This window comes from Haematobia irritans, chromosome 4, assembly GCF_050003625.1.
Source record: "Haematobia irritans isolate KBUSLIRL chromosome 4, ASM5000362v1, whole genome shotgun sequence".
In the NCBI taxonomy this organism is placed as follows: Eukaryota; Metazoa; Arthropoda; class Insecta; order Diptera; family Muscidae; genus Haematobia; species Haematobia irritans.
Window position 1 is genome coordinate 25,393,660 of NC_134400.1, and position 22,866 is coordinate 25,416,525.

Below are 22,866 nucleotides of genomic sequence, written 5' to 3' on the forward strand. Positions count from 1 at the left end.
CTGGAAATTTTACATTGAGTTTCAAACAATTTTCATGATCAGTATTTACAATTTCTGGCAAATCAAATAAAAACTACGGTTTCTAGAAACCCAAGGAGTTTAATCGGGAGATCGTTCTGATGGGGGCTATACTAAAATATGGACCGATACTCACCGCTTTCGGCACACCTCTTTATGACCCGAAAATACCTATAGATTTCCAATTTCAGGCAAATAGGATAAAAACTTCGGATTCTAGAAGCCCAAGAAGTAAAATCGGGAAATCGGTCTATATGGGGGCTATACAAAAATATGGACCGATACTCACCATTTTCGGCACACCTATTTATGGTCCCAAAATACCTCTAGATTTCCAATTTCAGACAAATTGGATAAAAACTACGGTTTCTATAAACCCAAGACCCCAAATCGGGAGGTCGTTTTATATGGGGACCATAAGCGTAGGAAGGCCTCTGGGGAGGGGGCTTAGACCCCCCAGAAAAATTTTAGCCCCCCCCAGAATTTTAAAACCTATTTACGATTTTACATTTTTCTAAAAATTAAACAAGTATATACACAGCAGAAAGTTCCGCTAAAGATTTTCATGCACAATCGAATTACTTTGGTTGTGGTAGCAGTTGCCGATGGCAATGTTTTTAATCTGGTATTTATAAAATAAATCTGTGGTTGAACTTTTGATTTAGTTGAATAACTAAAGCTCCTTTATTATTTTGTTTAGTCTGGTTTAGTCAATTTAATTTAAAAAATAGTAATTGATACTATTTGGGGGCTACACCAAAATATGGACCGATACTCCACATTCTCGGCACACCTCTTTATGGTCCTAAAATACCTCTAGATTTCCAATTTCAGACAAATTGGATAAAAACTACGGTTTCTATAAGCCCAAGACCCCAAATCGGGAGATCGCTCTATATGGGGGCTATACCAAAATATGGACGGATACTCACAATTTTTGGCACACGTATTTGTGGTCCTACAATACCTCTAGATTTCCAATTTCAGGTAAATTGAATAAAAACTGCGGTTTCTATAAGCCCAAGAAGTAAAATCGGGAGATCGGTCTATATGGGGGCATGGACCGACACTCACCATTTTTGGCACACCTCTTTATGGTCATAAAATACCTCTAGATTTTCAATTTCGCGCAAATTGGATGAAAACTACGGTTTCTATAAGCGAAAGACCCCAAATCGGGAGGTCGGTTTATATGGGGGCTATACCAAACCATGGACCGACACTCACCATTTTTGGCACACCTCTTCAAGGTCCCAAAATACCTCTAGATTTTCAATTTCGCGCAAATTGGATGAAAACTACGGTTTCTATAAGCGAAAGACCCCAAATCGGGAGGTCGGTTTATATGGGGGCTATACCAAAACATGGCCCGATATAGCCCATCTTCGAACTTGACCTGCGCGCAGACAAAAGACGATTCTGTGCCAAATTTCAGGACGATAGCTCCATTATTGAATGCTGTAGCGTGATTACAACAGACAGCCAGACAGACAGACGGACATGCTTATATCGTCTTAGAATTTCTCCCTGATCAAAAATATATATACTTTATATAGTCGGAAATCGATATTTCGATGCGTTACAAACGGAATGACAAACTTATTATACCCCGTCACCATTCTATGGTGTTGGGTATAAAAAGATGCGACAACAAGTGAGAGATAGTAAAAGTAGAGAAAAGTATAGACAAATCGAAAAAAAAAAAACAAAATACACACAAAACAAGTAAGGAAAGTCTAAAGTCGGGCGGGGCCGACAATTTTATACCCTGCACCACTTTGTAGATCTACATTTTCGATACCATATCACATCCGTCAAATGTGTTGGGGCCTATATATAAAGGTTTGTCCCAAATAAATACAAACATTTAAATATCACTCGATCTGGACAGAATTTGATAGACTTCTACAAAATCTATAGACTCAAAATTTAAGTTGGCTAATGCATTAGTGTGGAACACAATTTCAGTAAAAATCTATGGGAAACATTTTAATCTGAAGCAATTTTAAGGAAACTTCGCAAAAGTTTATTTATGATTTATCGCTCAATATATATGTATTAGAAGTTTAGGAAAATTTGAATCATTTTTACAACTTTTCGACTAAGCAGTGGCGATTTAACAAGGAAACTGTTGGTATTTTGACCATTTTTGTCGAAATCTGAAAAACATATATATGGGAGCTATATCTAAATCTGAACCGATTTCAACCAAATTTGGCACGCATAGATACAATGCTAGTTCTACTCCCTGTGCAAAATTTCAACTAAATCGGAGTTAAAAATTGGCCTCTGTGGTCATATGAGTGTAAATCGGGCGAAAGCTTTATATGGGAGATATATCCAAATCTGAACCGATTTCAAGCAAATTTGGCACGCATAGTTACAACGCTAATTCTACTCCCTATGCAAAATTTCAACTAAATCGGAGCAAAAAATTGGCCTCTGTGGGCAAATGAGTGTAAATCGGTCGAAAGCTCTATATGGGAGCTATATCTAAATCTGAACCGATTTTGCTGATATTTTGCAAGTTTTTCGAGACTCATAAAATAATCGGATGTACGGAATTTGAGGAAGATCGGTTGATATACACGCCAATTATGACCAGATCGGTGAAAAATATATATGGCAGCTATATCTAAATCTGAACCGATTTTTTCCAAAATCAATAGGGATCGTCTTTGAGCCGAAACAGGACCCTATACCAAATTTTAGGACAATCGGACTAAAACTGCGAGCTGTACTTTGCACACAAAAATACATCAACAGACAGACAGACAGACAGACAGACGGACAGACAGACAGACGGACATCGCTAAATCGACTCAGAATTTAATTCTAAGCCGATCCGTATACTAAAAGGTTGGTCTATGATTACTCCTTCTTGGCGTTACATACAAATGCACAAACTTATTATACCCTGTACCACAGTAGTGGTGAAGGGTATAAAAATATCAATTAATTTCATTGTCAATACAATTAAAATTTTGTTTAAATTTGAGCTAACAACGTAATTTGTAAATACGATTACGATTTTAGTCAATTTAGCAACCAATTTTGTTATATAAACAAACATTTTGTTATATCAACAAAAATTTTCTGTAACAACAATTTATTGTTAGCTCAAAAATTATATTATTATTTTCTGTGTACTCGGAAAAATTAAAATGGTCTGAGCAGTAAATATGTCCCAAACATGTTACACTAGTTTATGAACATTACATGCTTGCATTTAAAAATAATATGCTTGAAATTTGAGTTCCAAACATATAATTTTTACACCGAAACATAGGGAAAACAGTATTTTTCTTCCGTGCACCAAAAGAAAATATATCTTGCTTCGGAATGAAATTTCAGACAAACAAAATTCCCTTTTGTTATAGTTCTGTAAGAGCAAATAAACCTCAACCTGCACTGAACAAAAATATTGACCTAATACGAAAGATTATATAATCTCCCAAATTTGCACAGTATTAAGGCCGCATTTGTTTGAAATAAAAAAAAAATTAATTAATAGAAAGTTCATTATAAAAATTGATTCTTTCAATTTAGGACACGAATCTTTGAAATTTGCGTCCCTTCGTTAAAGTTGTATGTCTTTGAAGAGGGCAAATTTTGCTTTAAATCTTTAAATTAACCGAATTTTCAAAATTTTTAAATTCTTTAGTTCATTCAACTAACGTACGCAAAAAAGCCAAGAAAACTTTCTCAAAACATAATAATCACATGAACTAAAAATATATTGACCTTAGTACCAAATGCACTCAAAAGTTTACTACGATCCAAAGATTTTTACCTTCCCTTAAGGATTTTGGTGTTGACTCAATGCAATAGACACGGCTTCTTTAAAATAAAGACATTTTTAAGCGACGGATCAGTAAAATTAAAATTATGATACAGATCTCATATATCGAATTTGTATTAGTTAGTTCACAATGGGGGGAAGTGAGAACGCAATGTCTGGTGACTACTCAGAGGTGCGAAAAAAGTTTCCCGGACCAAGTCCTCGACGGCAAGATGCTGGATGGTATCAAGGATGATTTAAGTTAATTGAATTTGCGGACCAGAGGTCTAGGGATTGCTTTAAAGCTGCCTTGATGCGAATTGGTGAAGCTGCTTTGCAGTTAAAGGGTGATACGGTCAAAATTTGGTCAATATTAACTTGACGTATTTCTTTCAATTTTGCATTTAAAAAACCTGAACACCCCTCATTTTGAAGGTGTGTGTGTGTGTAGAATGTTGCTCCTATTTTGATTTTGGAATTCACTCTTCAGTTGTCAAAATGCCGTCCAAGCAAGAAGAGCAGCGTATCAAAATTTTGCTCGCGCATCGCGAAAATCCGAGCTACTCGCACGCAAAGCTGGCAAAATCGCTAAAAGTTGCGAAATCAACCGTTACAAATGTAATTAAAGTGTTTGGAGCAAATAAGCTGGGTGTATCGTCTACAACCGTGCATCGAGCCAAAAACCGAGCCGGACTATCGACTTACAAACAGGTCCAAATCGCGATGATAAACAAAATACGACGGCCAAAGCGCGATCCCGGAGGCTGTACACGACGATGCTGACGAAGTTTGACTGCGTGGTAATGGACGACGAAACCTACGTCAAAGCCGACTACAAGCAGCTTCCGGGACAGGAGTTTTATACGGCAAAAGGAAGGCGAAAGGTAGCAGATATTTTCAAGCGCATAAAACTGTCAAAGTTCGCAAAGAAATATCTGGTTTGGCAAGCCATCTGTACCTGTGGCTTGAAAAGCAGCATTTTCATAGCTTCCGGGACTGTCAACCAAGAAATTTACGTGAAAGAGTGTTTCTTGAAGAAACACGGTTGTTCCGTACTGTTTTGGCCGGATTTGGCATCTTGCCATTACGGTAAATAGGCCATGGAGTGGGTACGTACGTTCCCAAGGACAAGAACCCTCCCAACACGCCAGATCTCCGCCCAATTGAGAAATACTGGGCTATTGTCAAGCGGAACCTAAAGAAGACCAAAAAACTGCTAAGGACGAGCAGCAGATCAAGGCAAACTGGCTTTCTGCAGCGAAGAAGGTGGACAAGGTGGCTGTACAAAATCTGATGGCAGGTGTCAAGCGTGAGGCCCGGCAATTCGGATTTGGAAAAGCGAAAGCCTAACTGAATATTTTTTCTGAATTTTATACTAATTGAACTTGAAAAAGAAATTTAATTTGATTTTTTAAATAAACGATTTCATCGATTTACACACGTTTTCCCTTGACCAAATTTTGACCGTATCACCCTTTAATGTGTGTCAAAAAGTACCTCCAACGTCTCCTCACTGGACGTTGTCAAATTGCCCTCCGATGTTTTAATGAAACCTGGAGCGGAGTTAGTGGATGCTAGAACCTTCCGTAGTCTGGAAGCCTCGGATGTATTCTCAATACTGCTACTGTAATCATTCCAAGAGTTATACTGAGCCCTTCTCAGTTCTCGCTTGTATCCTCTCAAATTCTTCTTGTAGGCATCCCAATCGTCCGGAGCACTTGTGGACTTTGCTTTGTTAGAGAGCTTCCTCATATTACTTAACTCCGTAGACCACCATGGCGGTCGATCTTTCCCCCTTGGCTTCCCTCTAGGGCATGCAGCTTTCAGTGAGATGTTGAAGGCCTTAGTAATCCTCTCCACTGCGTGTTCGACAGCAGTGTTGCCAGTATTGGGAATTCTTCCCCAAATCGGGGATATTTTTTCGTGGATGGGGACAAAATTTTTGAGTTGGGGACTTGGGGATTTGGTGGGGAATTTCCACAAATTTGGGGATTTTTGTGGGGAATTTTCGATATTTGTTCAGTATACGAGTAATTATCACAGTAAGAACTGTGGTTTATATGAAATTCTTTACATGCTTAAAAAAAAGGCTTAAAGAAGTACAGAGATTCTCAAAAAAAATAAAAAGAACTTTCCTCCTCTTTATTCAACGGAATTTATTTGGGTGGCCCAAGAGCTTCTTTACAATTTACTCTTTTTTCCTAAGAAATTTTTTACTATTGTGAAATTATTTCGTAAGGACTCATATGCGTACATCACTGATTTTTAACATGTATCCCGCACATACAGAGAAGGGTTCATATCGGGACAGCAACGCATTTTGGTCGATAAGTCAATTTTATTTCTTGACTATATGTTGACCGAACTCTCATTTTTATTTCTCCAGCGAGGATTTGCATAAGATGACTCGATGACTCTTTATACCAATAATTAACTCTGATGGGGGCTGGTATCGGATGATATTTTGAGCACCCATCTTCTGGTTTTGTGTTTTCAAATCTTCATTCAATTGCACATTTTTATTTTATTTAAAATGTTTTTTTTTTTTAATTTTGTACGGATTTTCTACAGCAGAGTCTATTCGTATAATTTTTTTCAAAAAACTTGCCAAAAATTTCTTGGGGATTTTTATGGGGAATTTTAAATTAAATTGGGGATTTTTGGGGATAAAAGCGATCCATTTTGGGGACAAGAGCTCGGAAAATACTGGCAACACTGTTCGACAGTGCTCATATTTCTCTCTGGTATTTCCGGTATCATCATATCGAAGGATTCCCTATACCTATTCCAATCAGCTTTCCTCACATTTGGCGAAAATATGGTCTTTGAAGTACGAACAGCCAATTTGAAACTGATGTAACGATGATCTGAGAAGCTATGTTCCCTCAAAACATGCCACTCAGATATCTTATCATTCAGTTCAGGAGAGGCCAATGTGGCGTCCAAAACTTCTTGCCTATTTCTGGTGACGAAGGTTGGTGCATCCCCCCTTATTGCAAACTACCAGGTTACTACGCAAAATAAATTCTATTAGCGACTCTCCCCTTGCATTTGTATCGCTACTTCCCCAAATACTATGATGTGCATTTGCATCACATCCCATAATGAGTTTTGTCTTTGTTTTAAGTGACTCGTCAACCAAGGTCTTAACGGCACATATAGGCATCTCCCTATCATGTCCAATGTAGACCGAAGATAAATACCCAATATTTGCACTGGGTACGACAGTGTCTGCATTGCTCAATGAAGGAAGCAGAAATAAGTTTAGTTCGGTTTTTGGCAATTATACATGCTCGATTTATATCTTTACCGGTATTATGCAAAAGTTCGAAACCCGGAGTGCTTAATTCACAGATCTTATTCTTATATACATATGGTTCTTGAATAAGAACTATATCTATGTCTCCTTTCATCAGGAGAACTTTTAAGGCAGCACAAGCAGCCTTACAATAGTGAAGACTTATCTGGAGGAACCGTAGAAACATCGAAATTTTCAACCACCGTCATCAGCCGTTTCGATTGAGTCATCAAGGGCTACCTCTTCACAGTTCTCGGTGACTCTTGCAACAATCCGCGGTTCAGCTTTGATGAGGTTTGAGCCTGTAGAAGCTTCCCGCATACGATGTTCGTCAATGTCTGCAGTTTTTGTGTTCTTTCGGTTTCGCAAGGAGACTTTTTCAATTCTGACTCCAACGGAGGCTTGTTCGTTTCTGAATCCTTTGGCTGATCGCTTTTGTATACCTTCATATGGATATCATGAAAGGCATAATTTACACGTTCTTGGGTCTGGGATAGATGTGGCAGCGACTCAATGTTCAATATAAACAACGCATATCGTCTTGGTCCATCCACCTCAACCAAACGAACAACCTTCCAATCGGCGGTTGTAAGATCTGGGTTACATTCCTTTAGTGTGTTTAATATTTTCTCAGGATCAGGAGGGCTGAATCTGCATGTGCTCTAGGTTCAGCCGGTATGTCTTTATTCTCGACTAAAGGGTGATACGGTCAAAATTTGGTCAAGGGAAAACGCGTGTAAATCGGTGAAATCGTTTATTTAAAAAAATCAAATTAAATTTCTTTTTCAAGTTCAATTAGTATAAAATTCAGGATAAATATTCAGTTAGGCTTTCGCTTTTCCAAATCCGAATTGCCGGGCCTCACGCTTGACACCTGCCATCAGATTTTGTACAGCCACCTTGTCCACCTTCTTCGCCGCAGAAAGCCAGTTTGCCTTGAACTGCTGCTCGTCCTTAGCAGTTTTTTGGTCTTCTTTAGGTTCCGCTTGACAATAGCCCAGTATTTCTCAATTGGGCGGAGCTCTGGCGTGTTGGGAGGGTTCTTGTCCTTGGGAACGTACGTACCCACTCCATGGCCTTTTTACCGTAATGGCAAGATGCAAAATCCGGCCAAAACAGTACGGAACAACTGTGTTTCTTCAGGAAAGGCAGCAGACGTTTATTCAAACACTCTTTCACGTAAATTTCTTGGTTGACAGTCCCGGAAGCTATGAAAATGCTGCTTTTCAAGCCACAGGTACAGATGGCTTGCCAAACCAGATATTTCTTTGCGAACTTTGACAGTTTTATGTGCTTGAAATATCTGCTACCTTTCCCCTTCCTTTTGCCGTATAAAACTCCTGTCCCGGAAGCTGCTTGTAGTCGGCTTTGACGTAGGTTTCGTCGTCCATTACCACGCAGTCAAACTTCGTCAGCATCGTCGTGTACAGCCTCCTGGATCGCGCTTTGGCCGTCGTATTTTGTTTATCATCGCGATTTGGAGTCACTACCTTCTTGTAAGTCGATAGTCCGGCTCGTTTTTTGGCTCGATGCACGGTTGTAGACGATACACCCAGCTTATTTGCGGCATCTCGGAGAGAGAGGTGAGGGTTTCGCTTGAAACTACCGGCAACTCTCTTTGTCGTCTCAGCGGCTTCCGGTTTTCGATTTCCCCCCGATCCAGACTTCCTGGCTGTCGACAAACGTTCCCCAAACACTTTAATTACATTTGTAACGGTTGATTTGGCAACTTTTAGCGATTTTGCCAGCTTTGCGTGCGAGTAGCTCGGATTTTCGCGATGCGCGAGCAAAATTTTGATACGCTGCTCTTCTTGCTTGGACGGCATTTTGACAACTGAAGAGTGAATTCCAAAATCAAAATAGGAGCAACATTCTACACACACACCTTCAAAATGAACACAGGTTTTTTAAATGCAAAATTGAAAGAAATACGTCAAGTTTATATTGACCAAATTTTGACCGTATCACCCTTTATCCCGGAAATCTGACGCTTGGACCATGGTCTCTTCTCAGCGGTCATTTCCTATCGAGATAATTGTATCGGACGATTCAAAACCCCCGGACCTGATGGAATTACTCCGGCAGAGTTACAAGCAGTGACTGACAGAATTATTCCTTGGTTGACAGTGATATAGGAAGGATGTATAAACTTAGCATATATTCCAGAAAAGTGGAGGAAAACAAAAGTCGTTTTCATACCTAAAGTGGGAAAAGCCTCTCACTCGAGTCCGAAGGATTTCCGACCAATCACCTTATCCTCATTCATACTTAAGACTCTGGAGAGGATGATAGATATTTATCATAGAACTAGCGTCGATTCAAGTTTGCTCTCGAAGAGCATGTGTACTGAGACCGCATTGCATGAACTAGTCGGCTTTATTGAAAGTTCACTATCTGTCAATCGTGGCGTTTCTAGACATCGAAGGGGCATTCAATAACGTCCAACCGAGCCCGATATTAAATGGACTGGCAAATCTGAATGTTGATCCAGGTATACTTAGGCTGTTAGACGAACTTCTAATGAAGAGACGTATTTCAGCCACACTAGGACAAGCAAACATGCAAAGGTATGTGAACAGAGGCACTCCCCAAGGAAGAGTTCTATCACCTCTTCTTTGGAATGTTGCTATAAACAACCTACTCGTTTCCCTAGAAAAAGAAAGGATAAAAGTGGTGGCATACGCCGACTATGTAACTCTAGCAGTCAGGGGAAAATTCTCATCTACAATTAGAGATATTATATAGAAAGCCCTCCGGATGACTGAGAAATGGGCGAAAGAGAATGGGAGGTAAATCCTGACAAAAAACAGAACTAGTCATGTACTGCAAAGATCGCAAAACTCCCACGGTTAAGGCCATAGGGGGTATTGAAATTCCCTTTGGTGAGTGTGCAAACTACCTTGGCGTTATTTTGGACAGGAAGTTGAACTTAAGCTTAATCTTAATATTGAAGAAAGGGCGAGAAAAGCTTCGGTAGCTTTGTACTCGTGCAAAAAGGCAATAGGAAAAAAGTGGGGACTTAAACCGAAAATTGTGCATTGGCTATACACGGCAATGTTTAGGCCTATAATGCTATATGGTGTTGTAGTCTGGTGGCCGGCACTTCAGCAGCCGACAAGTTTAGATAAAGTTTAGCGTGTGGCGTGCTTGTGTATCTCGGGCACATTCAGTAAGACAGGAACAGATTCCCTTAATGTCATGCTGCATCTATTGCCTTTAGACATTTTGGCCAAACAGTCAGCTGCAACAACGGCTGTGCGGTTGTGCGAGCTATCGCTGTGGTCGGAAAAAATGTACGGTCACAGTTCGGTCCACAAAATAATGCCAGATGGTGGCCGGCACTTCAGCAGCCGACAAGTTTAGATAAAGTTCAGCGTATGAAGTGCTTGTGTATCTCAGGCGCATTCAGTAAGACAGGAACAGATTCCCTTAATGTCATGCTGCATCTATTGCCTTTAAACATTTTGGCCAAACAGTCAGCTGCAACAACGGCTGTGCGGTTGCGCGAGCTATCACTGTGGTCGGAAAAAAATTACGGTCACAGTTCGGTCCTCAAAAATAATGCCAGATGTGCCAAACGTAGTGGATTACACTCTGGCGAAACCACTTTTCGACAAAAAGTTTGAAGCTCTAATTCCCAACAGTAAATAAGGCGTGGTGCACACAGAATAAATGTTATATAGATTTCTACACTGATGGCTTCAAATTTGATGGACAAGTGGATTTCGGAGTATATTCTAAAGAACTGGAACTTCCAATAGCGAAACGATTGCCCAATCACTGTAGTGTTTTTCAGGCAGAAATACTAGCAATAAGAGAGATGGCAAATTGGCTGAGAAGTAATGTTCCAACAAATGTTGGCATTAATATATACTCAGATAGTCAACCTACAATAAAATGCTTGGATTCTGTGTTCCTTAACTCGAAAACGGCCATCGACTGCCGCAAATCTCTCTCAACGAGATGGCTGAGCAGTATAATATTCACCTAATATGGGTGCCTGGCCATATGAACATACCGGGGAATTTGGAAGCTGATGAGTTAGCAAGTTCCCTTCAAGAGCGATACAACGATTATAACGACCTTCCAATTTGTTGATACCATTTTGGTAGTACTCCTTCGGTTTTGCCTCAAAATAGGCCTCAGTTTCGGCGATCACCTCCTCATTGCAGCCAAATTTTTCCCTGCGAGCGTCCTTTTGAGGTCTGAGAACAAAAAAAGTCGGTGGGGGCCAGATCTGGAGAATACGTTTGGTGGGGAAGCAATTCGAAGCCCAATTCATGAATTTTTGCCATCGTTCTCAATGGCTTGTGTCACGGTGCGTTGTCCTGGTGGAACAACACTTTTTTCTTCTTCATATGGGGCCGTTTTGTCGCGATTTCGACCTTCAAACGCTCCAATAACGACAGATAATAGTCACTGTTGATGGTTTTTCCCTTCTCAAGATAATCGATAAAAATTATTCCATGTGCATCCCAAAAAACAGAGGCCATTACCTTGCCAGCGGACTTTTGAGTATTTCCACGCTTCGGGACGGTTCACCGGTCGCTGTCCACTCAGCCGACTGTCGATTGGACTCAGGAGTGTAGTGATGGAGCCATGTTTCATCCATTGTCACATATCGATGGAAAAACTCGGGTGTATTACGAGTTAACAGCTGTAAACACCGCTCAGAATCAATAACACGTTGTTGTTTTTGGTCAAATGTGAGCTCGCGCGGCACCCATTTTGCACAGAGCTTCCCAATTTCCAATTATAGATGAATGATATGACCAACACGTTCCTTTGATATCTTTAAGGCCTCTGCTATCTCGATCCACTTCATTTTCATTTTTGCTCCTAAAATTCACTTACGCCTTACACCAAATGCAGGACACTCATCCAAGAGATGTTTAATTGATTCCTTTTCCTCCGCATCATGACAGCTCATACAACAGTCATTATACTTCGCACCAATAGTTTTTGCAAAATCGCCTATAAGGCAGCGACCCGTTATGGCAGATATCAGTAGTGATATCTGACGTCTCGAGAACACTAGCATATCTAGTGTGCGGTTTAAGTTTAAATGGGGCCATATTTGCTTGGTGTCGTTACAACCCCTGCAATTCTCCCATCGAACATTTGCCATCATAACAGCCTTGCCGCGCAGTAACAGGTTGGCTGATAAGTCCCCGGCCTAACACATAGATGCCGTCGCTAGTATTAAATGCATACTATTTTTATATAGTACCAACCTTCAAATGATTCCTGTCAAAATTTGACGTCTGTAAGTCAATTAGTTTGTGAGATAGAGCATCTTTTATGAAGCAACTTTTGATATTGTGAAAAAAAATTGAAAAAAAGGAATTTCGTGTTTTGATAAAATACTGTTTTCTGAAGGGAAAAAATACGATGGAAGCAAAAACTTGGCTTGATAATGAGTTCCGGACTCTGCCCCAGGGAAATCAACAATAATTGATTGGTATGCAAAATTCAAGCGTGGTGCAATGAGCACGGAGGACGGTGAACGCCCGAAAGAGATGGTTACCGACGAAAACATCAAAAAAATCCACAAAATGATTTTGAATGACCGTAAAATGAAGTTGATCGAGATAGCAGAGGCCTTAAAGACAGTCGGCTGAGTGGACAGCGACCGGTGAACGGTCTCCGAAGCGTGGAAAGACTCAAAAGTCCGCAGGCAAAGTAATGGCCTCTGTTTTTTGGGATGCGCATGGAATAATTTTTATCGATTATCTTGAGAAGGGAAAAACCATCAACAGTGACTATTATATGACGTTATTGGAGCGTTTGAAGGTCGAAATCGCGGCAAAACGGCCTCATATGAAGAAGAACAAGTATATACAGCAGTAAGTTCGGCCGGGCCGAATCTTAAATACCCACCACCATGAACCAAATATTAGGGTTTCCTTTCAAATTTCAGGAGGGCTTGAGGACTTGAGGACACAACCCGAAGATAAATTTAAAGATTTCACCTATGAGGACTATATCAGATTCTGGATTTATAAGAACCATTTTTGTTTGAGGTTTAGAGGAATCATTAACATCTCTTGTAAGTGTGCAAGAAAATTATAAAATAACGTCTTGATTTGAAATCTTAAATCTGTAGAAGTAAAATCTGGAAATTTTACATTGAGTTTCAAGCAATTTTCATGATCAGTGCGCCTTCTACACCCTCAAGAAGTGAAGTCGGTCTATATGGAGGCATTACCAAATGGACCGATAAAAACTTAATCCGATACACGAATCCGATACCAGAATATTTACAATTTCAGGCATATCAGATAAAAACTACGGTTTCTAGAAACCCAAGGAGTTAAATCGGGAGATCGTTCTTATGGGGGCTATACTAAAATATGGACCGATACTCACCATTTTCGGCACACCTCTTTGTGACCCGAAAATACCTCTAGATTTCCAATTTCAGGCAAATAGGATAAAAACTTCGGATTCTAGAAGCCCAAGAAGTAAAATTGGGGAATCGGTCTATATGGGGGCTATACCATAATATGGACCGATACTCACAATTTTTGGCACACGTATTTGTGGTCCTACAATACCTCTAGATTTCAAATTTCAGGTAAATTGAATAAAAACTGCGGTTTCTATAAGCCCAAGAAGTAAAATCGGGAGATCGGTCTATATGGGGGCTATACCAAAATATGGACCGATACTCACAATTTTTGGCACACAAATTTGTGGTCCTACAATACCTCTAGATTTCCAATTTCAGATAAATTGAATAAAAACTGCGGTTTCTATAAGCCCAAGAAGTAAAATCGGGAGATCGGTCTATATGGGGGCTATACCAAAATATGGACCGATACTCACAATTTTTGGCACACGTATTTGTGGTCCTACAATACCTCTAGATTTCCAATTTCAGGTAAATTGAATAAAAACTGCGTTTTCTATAAGTCCAAGAAGTAAAATCGGGAGATCGGTCTATATGGGGGCTATACCAAAATATGGACCGATACTCACAATTTTTGGCATACGTATTTGTGGTCCTACAATACCTCTAGATTTCAAATTTCAGGTAAATTGAATAAAAACTGCGGTTTCTATAAGCCCAAGAAGTAAAATCGGGAGATCGGTCTATATGGGGGCTATACCAAAATATGGACCGATACTCACAATTTTTGGCACACAAATTTGTGGTCCTACAATACCTCTAGATTTCCAATTTCAGATAAATTGAATAAAAACTGCGGTTTCTATAAGCCCAAGAAGTAAAATCGGGAGATCGGTCTATATGGGGGCTATACCAAAATATGGACCGATACTCACAATTTTTGGCACACGTATTTGTGGTCCTACAATACCTCTAGATTTCCAATTTCAGGTAAATTGAATAAAAACTGCGTTTTCTATAAGTCCAAGAAGTAAAATCGGGAGATCGGTCTATATGGGGCTATACCAAAATATGGACCGATACTCACAATTTTTGGCATACGTATTTGTGGTCCTACAATACCTCTAGATTTCAAATTTCAGGTAAATTGAATAAAAACTGCGGTTTCTATAAGCCCAAGAAGTAAAATCGGGAGATCGGTCTATATGGGGGCTATACCAAAACGTGGACCGATACTCACCATTTTTGGCACATCTCTTTATGGTCATAAAATACCTCCAGATTTCAAATTTCAGGCAAATTGGATAAAAACTACGATTTCTATAAGCCCAAGACACCAAATCGGGAGGTCGGTTTATATGGGGACTATATCAAAACCTGGACCGATATAGCCCATCTTCGAACTTGACCTGCCTGCAGACAAAAGACGAGCTTGTGCAAAATTTCAGCACGATTGCTTCATTATTGAAGTCTGTAGCGTGATTACAACAGACAGACAGACAGACAGACAGACAGACGGACAGACGGACATCGTTATATCGTCTTAGAATTTCTCCCTGATCAAGAATATATATACTTTATATAGTCGGAAATCGATATTTCGATGCGTTACAAACGGAATGACAAACTTATTATACCCCCGTCACCATTCTATGGTGGTGGGTATAAAAAAATGTTGTTCCACCAAGACAACGCACCGTGCCACAAGTCATTGAGAACGATGGCAAGAATTCATGAATTGGGCTTCGAATTGCTTCCCCACCCACCGTGTTCTCCAGATCTGGCCCCCAGCGATTTTTTCTTGTTCTCAGACCTCAAAAGGATGCTCGCAGGGAAAAAATTTGGCTGCAATGAAGAGGTGATCGCCGAAACTGAGGTCTATTTTGAGGCAAAACCGAAGGAGTATCACCAAAATGGTATCAACAAATTGGAAGGTCGTTATAATCGTTGTATCGCTCTTGAAGGGAACTATGTTGACTAATAAAAACGAATTTTGACAAAAAATGTGTTTTTCTTTGTTAGACCGGGGACTTATCAGCCAACCTGTTATACCAAAACATGGACCAATACTCACAATTTTCGACACACCTCTTAATGGTCCTCAAATACCTCTAGAATTCCAATTTCAGACAAACTGGGTAAACACTACGAATTCTAGAAGCCCAAGAAGTATGGTCGAGAGATCAGTCTATATGGGGGCTATACCCAAACATCGACGTATAAGCACCATTTTCGACATACCTTTAGATGGTCCTAAAATACCTCTAGAGTTCCAATTGCATGCAAATTGGATAAAACTACGGATTTTAGAAGCCCAAGACGTAAAGTCGGGAGATCGGTCTATATGGGGGCTACACCAAAAGATGGACCAATATGTGCCATTTGCGCTACACCAATTTTTGGTACTAAAATACCTCTAGATTTCAAATTTCAGGTGAATCGGAATAATAATACGGTTTTTAGAAGGCCAAGAAGTAAAATGGGGAGATCGGCCTATATGGGGCTATATCAAAACATGGACCGATACACCCCATTTTCGACACACCAATTTATGGTCCTAAAATACCTCTAGATTTTCAATTTCAGGCAAATTGGATAGTAAATACAGTTTCTAGAAGGCCAAGAAGTAAAATCGGGAGATCGGTCCATATGGGAACTATATCGAAACATGGACCGATAGGCACCATAAAATATATATATTCTGGGTCGTGGTAAAATTCTGAGTCGATCTCAGCATGTCCGTCCGTCCGTCCGTCCGTCCGTCTGTTGAAATCACGCTAACTTCCGCACGAAACAAGCTATCGACTTGAATCTTGGCACAAGTAGTTGTTATTGATGTAGGTCAGGTCGGATGGTATTGCAAATGGGCCATATCGGTCCACTTTTACGTATAGCCCCCATATAAACGGAGCCCCAGATTTGGCTTGCAAAGCCTCTAAGAGTAGCATATTTCATCCGATCTGGCTGAAATTTGGTACATGGTATATACGGTCTCTAGCAAACATGCAAAAATATCGGTCCATATCGGTCCATAATTATATATAGCCCCCATATAAATCGATCCCCAGATTTGACCTCCGGAGCCTCTAAGAGGAGCAAAATTCATCCGATCCGGTTGAGGATGCTGATGAGGAATGTGGTAATTCCGAAACGTGCGTCCATCCAACCATCTTGCAGTCTATACACACAAAAAAATTTCACGAAAAATTTTCCAATTAAAATTTTAATTGAGTTTTAAAAAATATTCAATTAAAAATTTAATTGATTCAACAAATTTTTTAATTGAAACAAAAATCAATCACAAAAATAATAGTATCAATTAATTTGTTAATTGGATCAATTAACTTTTTAATTGACCTTCAATTAATTTTTTAATTGATACTATCATTTCTGTGATTGAAGACATTTCAATTAAAAATTAATTGGATCAATTAATTTCGTGATTGAATCAGAAAAAAATTTTTTTGTGTGTATACACACAAAAAATTTCACGAAAAAATTTCCAATTAAAATTTTAATTGAGTTTTAAAAAATATTCAATTAAAAATTAAATTGATTCAACAAATTTTTTAATTGAAACAAAAATCAATCACAAAACTAATAGTATCAATTAATTTGTTAATTGGATCAATTAACTTTTTAATGGACCTTCAATTAATTTTTTAATTGATACTATCATTTCTGTGATTGAAGGCATTTCAATTAAAAATTAATTGGATCAATTAATTTCGTGATTGAATCAGAAAATTTTTTTTTGGTGTGTAGGGCTTTGCCCAAATAAATTTGACAAACATTATTTTCCTCTGTTGGTTAAGCTACACTTGTAGTTTAGTCAATGCATGGTTTTAAGCTGAAATCAAAAACAACAACAAAATTTTATTTCTATAGAAATTTTTTTTTATGAAAATTTTGTCAAAATTTTATTTCTATAGAAAAGTTTGTCAACATTTTTTTTGCTATGGAAAATTTTGTCAACATTATATTTCTGTAGAAAATTTTCTCAAAATTTTATTTCTGTAGAAAATTTTGTTGGGGAGGAATTTAAAGAAATTTTTTTCAAAATTTTAATTTTATAGAAAATTTGTGAAGTACCTCAAATACTTACCCAGTATTATAAATAAACAAGGTTAGTTTTTTTCAGCTCATTAATATAAATATTCTAATTCAGAAATATTTTTATTATTTATTATTGTTTTCGAGTTTTCTTTTATATCATTAGAAATAGTATTTTTTTATTACATTAATAGTTGTGATAAATATATATATTTATGTATATTTATATATAACACAAAATACAAAATATTTTTAGGGAGGGGGAGGATAACATTCATAATAATTTACAAGAAGTTTACTGAAAGTTTTCACAACTCTCCTATAAAAAATACTCATTTTAAATAATATCATTAAAATCTATAAATTTAAATCTATTATTAATAAATTAATTATGAAAATAAATAAAAAAAGGGAAGATATTTTCTAAATGAAAATAAAAAAATAAATAAATTATATTTATTAAATACATATATGGATTAGATGTTATAATTTTTTCTTTTAGTTTTTGTGACAATATTAATTTTTTAATTTCTTCACAGTACTATTTTTTTTTTCTAAGTTAAATCTCTTCCCTTTTCTCTGTAGAATTAAATAACTTATTTCATATAGTTTTGTTTTCTTAATCATGTAAAATAGTTTCTTTATACAAATATCATAGATTTCATTCATGGTAATTGTCATAGTTTTTAAAAACCATTTTGCTCTTTTTATATAGTTTTTTTTTTGTTTTGTATCTTTAACTATTTGATTTATTATATATACAAATTTAAGCAGCCACTTTTTCATAATGGGAGTAAGGAATATGGAAATGATGCCAAATGGTCAAAATATGTAAGTGGAAACTGTGTTATCCACTTAAAGCAAGGAAGAAGCCACATGCTATTTAAATCCAAACATAGATCCTATATTAGTCGATGATTTTCCCATCTCTAAACCCAAAGAAAAAAATACTTTCGTCCGGAACGAAATTTTAGAATGCTATTGTTTTCTATATAGGTACTGGAAGCCGAAGCCAATTTTATTTCTTGTTTGTGGGAAAAACATCTAGTAACGAATTTATTATTGCTCAAAAACTTATATCGTGAATCAATTGATTTTCAGGCAATTGGTTAGGACCTCTAACGAAATTTCCGCCATCCATAAGAAATTCATTGTCATATTTGCTAAGGAAAATTCCATTAGACATTGTTATCGACTGTTTACAACATCCTCCCATAATAAATACATTGCGAAACTGCTTTATCGGCACGTAAACGAAATTACCTATTTATTAAAATTAAAAACGACTTCATTGAAAAGTTTATCTACTATTGGACAAAGAAAAAATCCACAAACATTCAAAGACCCATCGTTATCGACAGTTTTCATCACTCTTCCTTAAGAAAAATATTTGTTAAACTTTAGTTTTGTCTTTAGATATTAATTAATAGTAAGGTATTCTTTTAAAATATTGTGAAATCTTCAATGGAAAACTTCCATCTCAATTATGCTAACAATTTTTATTTTGAAATGAATTTATTGAAAAATCTAATCTTGAAAATAACATGGTTTTCGTCGCAGAAACCAAAAAGAGTATTTATCTGTTCGGCATATAAAAGGCATTTTTTTTAATTTGTATTGTACAAACAATTTTAAATGAATATATTGGGACTGTATTATCTACATAAAGATATTCTCCACAGTATGACTCCTAAATACTTCTCCAGCGAATGTAACGTTGGCATAAAATAATTTTCCCGATTTGAAGCTCTAGTGAAATTTCCGCTTTCTATAAAATCTCTTTGTTTTTTAGTAGAAAAAGTTCCAAAGATAGTGTCCTGAAAGCCCTCTAAGCAAAATTGTTTATGCGTGCCAATAATACAGTTTTACATTATGGAAACGCTGATGTTCACCCGGCACCCAAAAATTCTATTGATCTAACGTTATGCGGAATACATTTTATTTCGTCGAAAATAACATTATTTGGAAAAAATCTATGAATACTAAGCGGTTCGAATATACGGTCCTTCAACTTCTTGACCAAATGCACAACCGTTAACTTTTGTCGATAAAACTGTTGGCCTTTTCTTTCTAAAAGACGGTATATACCTTTAAAGAAATTTCCGCCACCCATAAGAAATGTATTTCCATATTTATCGACTGTTTACAGTTTGCTCCTATTAGAAGTATTTTACGAAACTGTGTTAACGGCATGCAAATGAAATTTTCCCATACCAGTGTTAAAGCTCTAGCGAGAATTCCTTTTGTATGTCAATAATACCGTTTTCCATATTTACAAATCAAAAAACGTCACCGATAATAGGCATGCAAATGAAATTTCCAAATTCGAGTATCAAAGCTCTAGCGAGAATTCATTTTACATGCCGATAATGCCGTCATTCATCCTTACAAATCAAAAAAGCTTTCGATGTGCCGAGAATAACGACCTAAATTGTAAAGTCCCTCCGGTGGTAACAGGATCATAATACACAACCGAAATTGTTTTTTAATGTCGATAAAACATTTGTCGTTTTCCTCCTAATGTGCTTTACAGACTATAAGTTTATCCGGACGACAGTAGTCGTGTCGAACATATCCCATATATTGGCCACATTTTAATTTAAGTCCGAAGGCATAATCGCAGTATCGATGCATGTTTATAGGATCGATAACAAATTTACCGATTATTTAGTCATCAACGAATTGTCGTATCGATTGCACACTGTAATGCGCTTTACAGACAATCAGTTATTCCGGACGGAATGTCGGTGTTTGTAAAGAATCTTACAGTGTGTCGGATCGATACGACTTGTCGGCGATGACTAAATAATCGGTTAATGTGTTATCGATCCCATAAACATACAGCAGTATCGATTATGCGTTCGGACTTAACTTATAATGTGCACAATATATGGGATATATTCGACACGAGCACTGTCGTCCGGAATAACTGAGAGTCTGTAAAGCGCATTAGATTCTTTACAAACAGAGACATCCCGTCCAGAAAAACTCATAATGTGGAGGACGCATAAAGGACGCTATGCACCTCTAACAAAATCGATTGTTTACATTTTGCTCTCATAATACATTGCGAAACTTGAGTCATTGGCAAACAAGCGAATTTTTCACTAACTCTGTGTATCAATACTACAGTTTTCCAGCTATGTAAAATAAAAATGCTATCGATCTAACGTTATAGGCAATTGAAATGTAACTGGTCGATAATTACGTTGTTATCAACAAACTTATTAAAGCCTTTCTTATGAGTACTAAGCGGTTCGACAGAAACCTTTACAGACTATCAGTTATTCCGGACGGAATGTCGGTGTTTGAATGCGCTTTACAGACTATCAGTTATTCCGGACGAAATGTCCGTGTTTGTAAAGAATCTTACAGTGTGTCGGATCGATACGACTTGTCGGCGAGGACTAAATAATCGGTAAATGTGTTATCAATCCCATAAACATGCAGCAGTATCGATTACGCCTTCGGACTTAACTTATAATGTGCACAATAATGGGATATGTTCGACACGAGCACTGTCGTCCGGAATAACTGATAGTGTGTAAAGCGCATAAAGAATCTTATGCGTTTTACAGACTATCAGTTATTCCGGATGGAATGTCCGTGTTTGTAAAGAATCTTACAGTGTGTCGGATCGATACGACTTGTCGGCGATGACGAAATAATCGGTAAATGTGTTATCGATCCCATAAACATGCAGCAGTATCGATTATGCCTTCGGACTTAACTTATAATGTGCACAATATATGGGATATGTTCGACACGAGCACTGTCGTCCGGAATAACTGATAGTCTGTAAAGCTCATAAAGTCTGAACCAAATACATAGCCAGTAATGTCTACAAATGTCGATAAAATAGTCGTAGCTTCTTCCCATAGAGGCAATTTTCGCTAAAAGTCCGGATGGAGTAGTTTAACCGTCGATCGATCTAAAGTTTACAAGTTATTAGATATTTTCTCATCCTGTTAAGTTTCCAATTGGACCTCAGCAAAATTAAATTCCTTTCCTCTTCATCCTTATGGGCTTTTCATAGACTCGTCAATAGGGCTTACTTTAGTAAATTATCGCAATTTGTATATGCTAGATGGTTCCAAAACATGAAGCACCTTGGTTAGAGGTTCAACCATCATTGGCAAAAACATTAAGAAAACGCTCAGCGTTTCTATTTCGCAACGATTGCCATATTCTGTTTGTTTGTGTGTTTGCGATTGTCATTTCCTATACTAGAATAAATACATCGATAAATTCCTGTGGATCTAGACCCCATGTTTATAGGGTCTTTGTTAACCATTAGCTATTACTGCTACGACTACTACGACTTCCACCACTACCACCGCCAAGACCATTGCCGCCACCTCCTCCAGCGCCATTTGTCAGACGTTCTCCATTGGGTTTAAGTATAAATCGCAATTCGAAATTTTTATTTACTACCACAGCATAAAAGACATTTGCATTACGTGGCAAATCAACATCCTTATCGGGTAATCTTTGGGCCAAGGTATAATTGTCGGCATCATCTTCTATGCCCAGTTTCATTAAGGCATTGCGTATCACTTGTGGTGTTCTCTCATTATTCTTAACCATCATACTTTTGTAGACTACTATACCATCTTGGGGCATTGTTTCCGATTCCAATGTGATTTTCACTATATAGAAATCGGCATTGGCCCCGGGCGAATTAACCACTTGGGCATTTATTAAAGGTGATCCCACATGGGTGGGTGTATGTGAACCACTTGTGGAACCATGACTGCTCCTCAAGAGGCCATTTGAACTTTGTGAATGCATCATTTTGGGTTTATTTAAAGCTCCACCGGAATTACTGGAATCCAATGATAAATTCGAAACACTGCTTGTGGCAGACATATGATTGTTATGGGCCTCGCGATCCAAGGAATTATGTCTTGAGCTATTATGGGAACTAATTTCACAATAGAATTGGGACCCGGCTCCACTACTGGAATTTGAAGCTATTGAATCGGTTTTTCGATGACCCAATATTGAGGAATTTGCCGAAGACATATTCGATGAGGTATTACTCTTACGGGGGGCTGTTGGTGGTGGTGGTTCCAATTGATAGGACAATGTGTGGGCATCTTCTTCCGTTAGAACTGGCATCGAATAAAACCACCGATTGAAGAGGGGATCTTCTTCCAGGCTATAGGTATTAGCTGCTCCCTGTAGAAGTTTAATTTTGGCCAAAACTTCAAATTCCTTGCGTTTCTTTTCGAAATTAATGAGACCATCTTCGCCCACAGTATCGGGATTGGCCTGATGTATCATAGTTAAATCGGTGAGAAATGTCCCCAGATAGGGTATGGTACCATGGGAAGTGTGTGTACTCTAGGCAAACAAAAAACG

The 22,866-nt window shown here is 37.9% G+C and overlaps 1 protein-coding gene and 1 long non-coding RNA gene across 4 annotated transcripts in view; both read right to left on the reverse strand.

The window, feature by feature from the left end:
• Nucleotides 1-18,245: 18,245 nt before the first annotated feature.
• The window catches only part of LOC142236875 (uncharacterized), a 391,437-nt gene continuing 386,816 nt past the window's right edge, over nucleotides 18,246-22,866 (reverse strand). Inside the window, exon 2 of the long non-coding RNA XR_012722241.1 lies at nucleotides 18,246-20,264. This is a non-coding gene — a long non-coding RNA (uncharacterized LOC142236875). The remainder of the gene's footprint in view (nucleotides 20,265-22,866) is intronic.
• Nucleotides 18,246-22,866, reverse strand: part of Rgl (Ral guanine nucleotide dissociation stimulator-like) — an 84,305-nt gene continuing 79,684 nt past the window's right edge. For all 3 annotated transcript variants that reach the window (XM_075308156.1, XM_075308157.1, XM_075308155.1), the window contains one exon: nucleotides 18,246-22,848. In XM_075308156.1, the coding sequence (XP_075164271.1) occupies nucleotides 21,796-22,848 (1,053 nt within the window). In that variant the 3' untranslated portion in view covers nucleotides 18,246-21,795. The remainder of the gene's footprint in view (nucleotides 22,849-22,866) is intronic.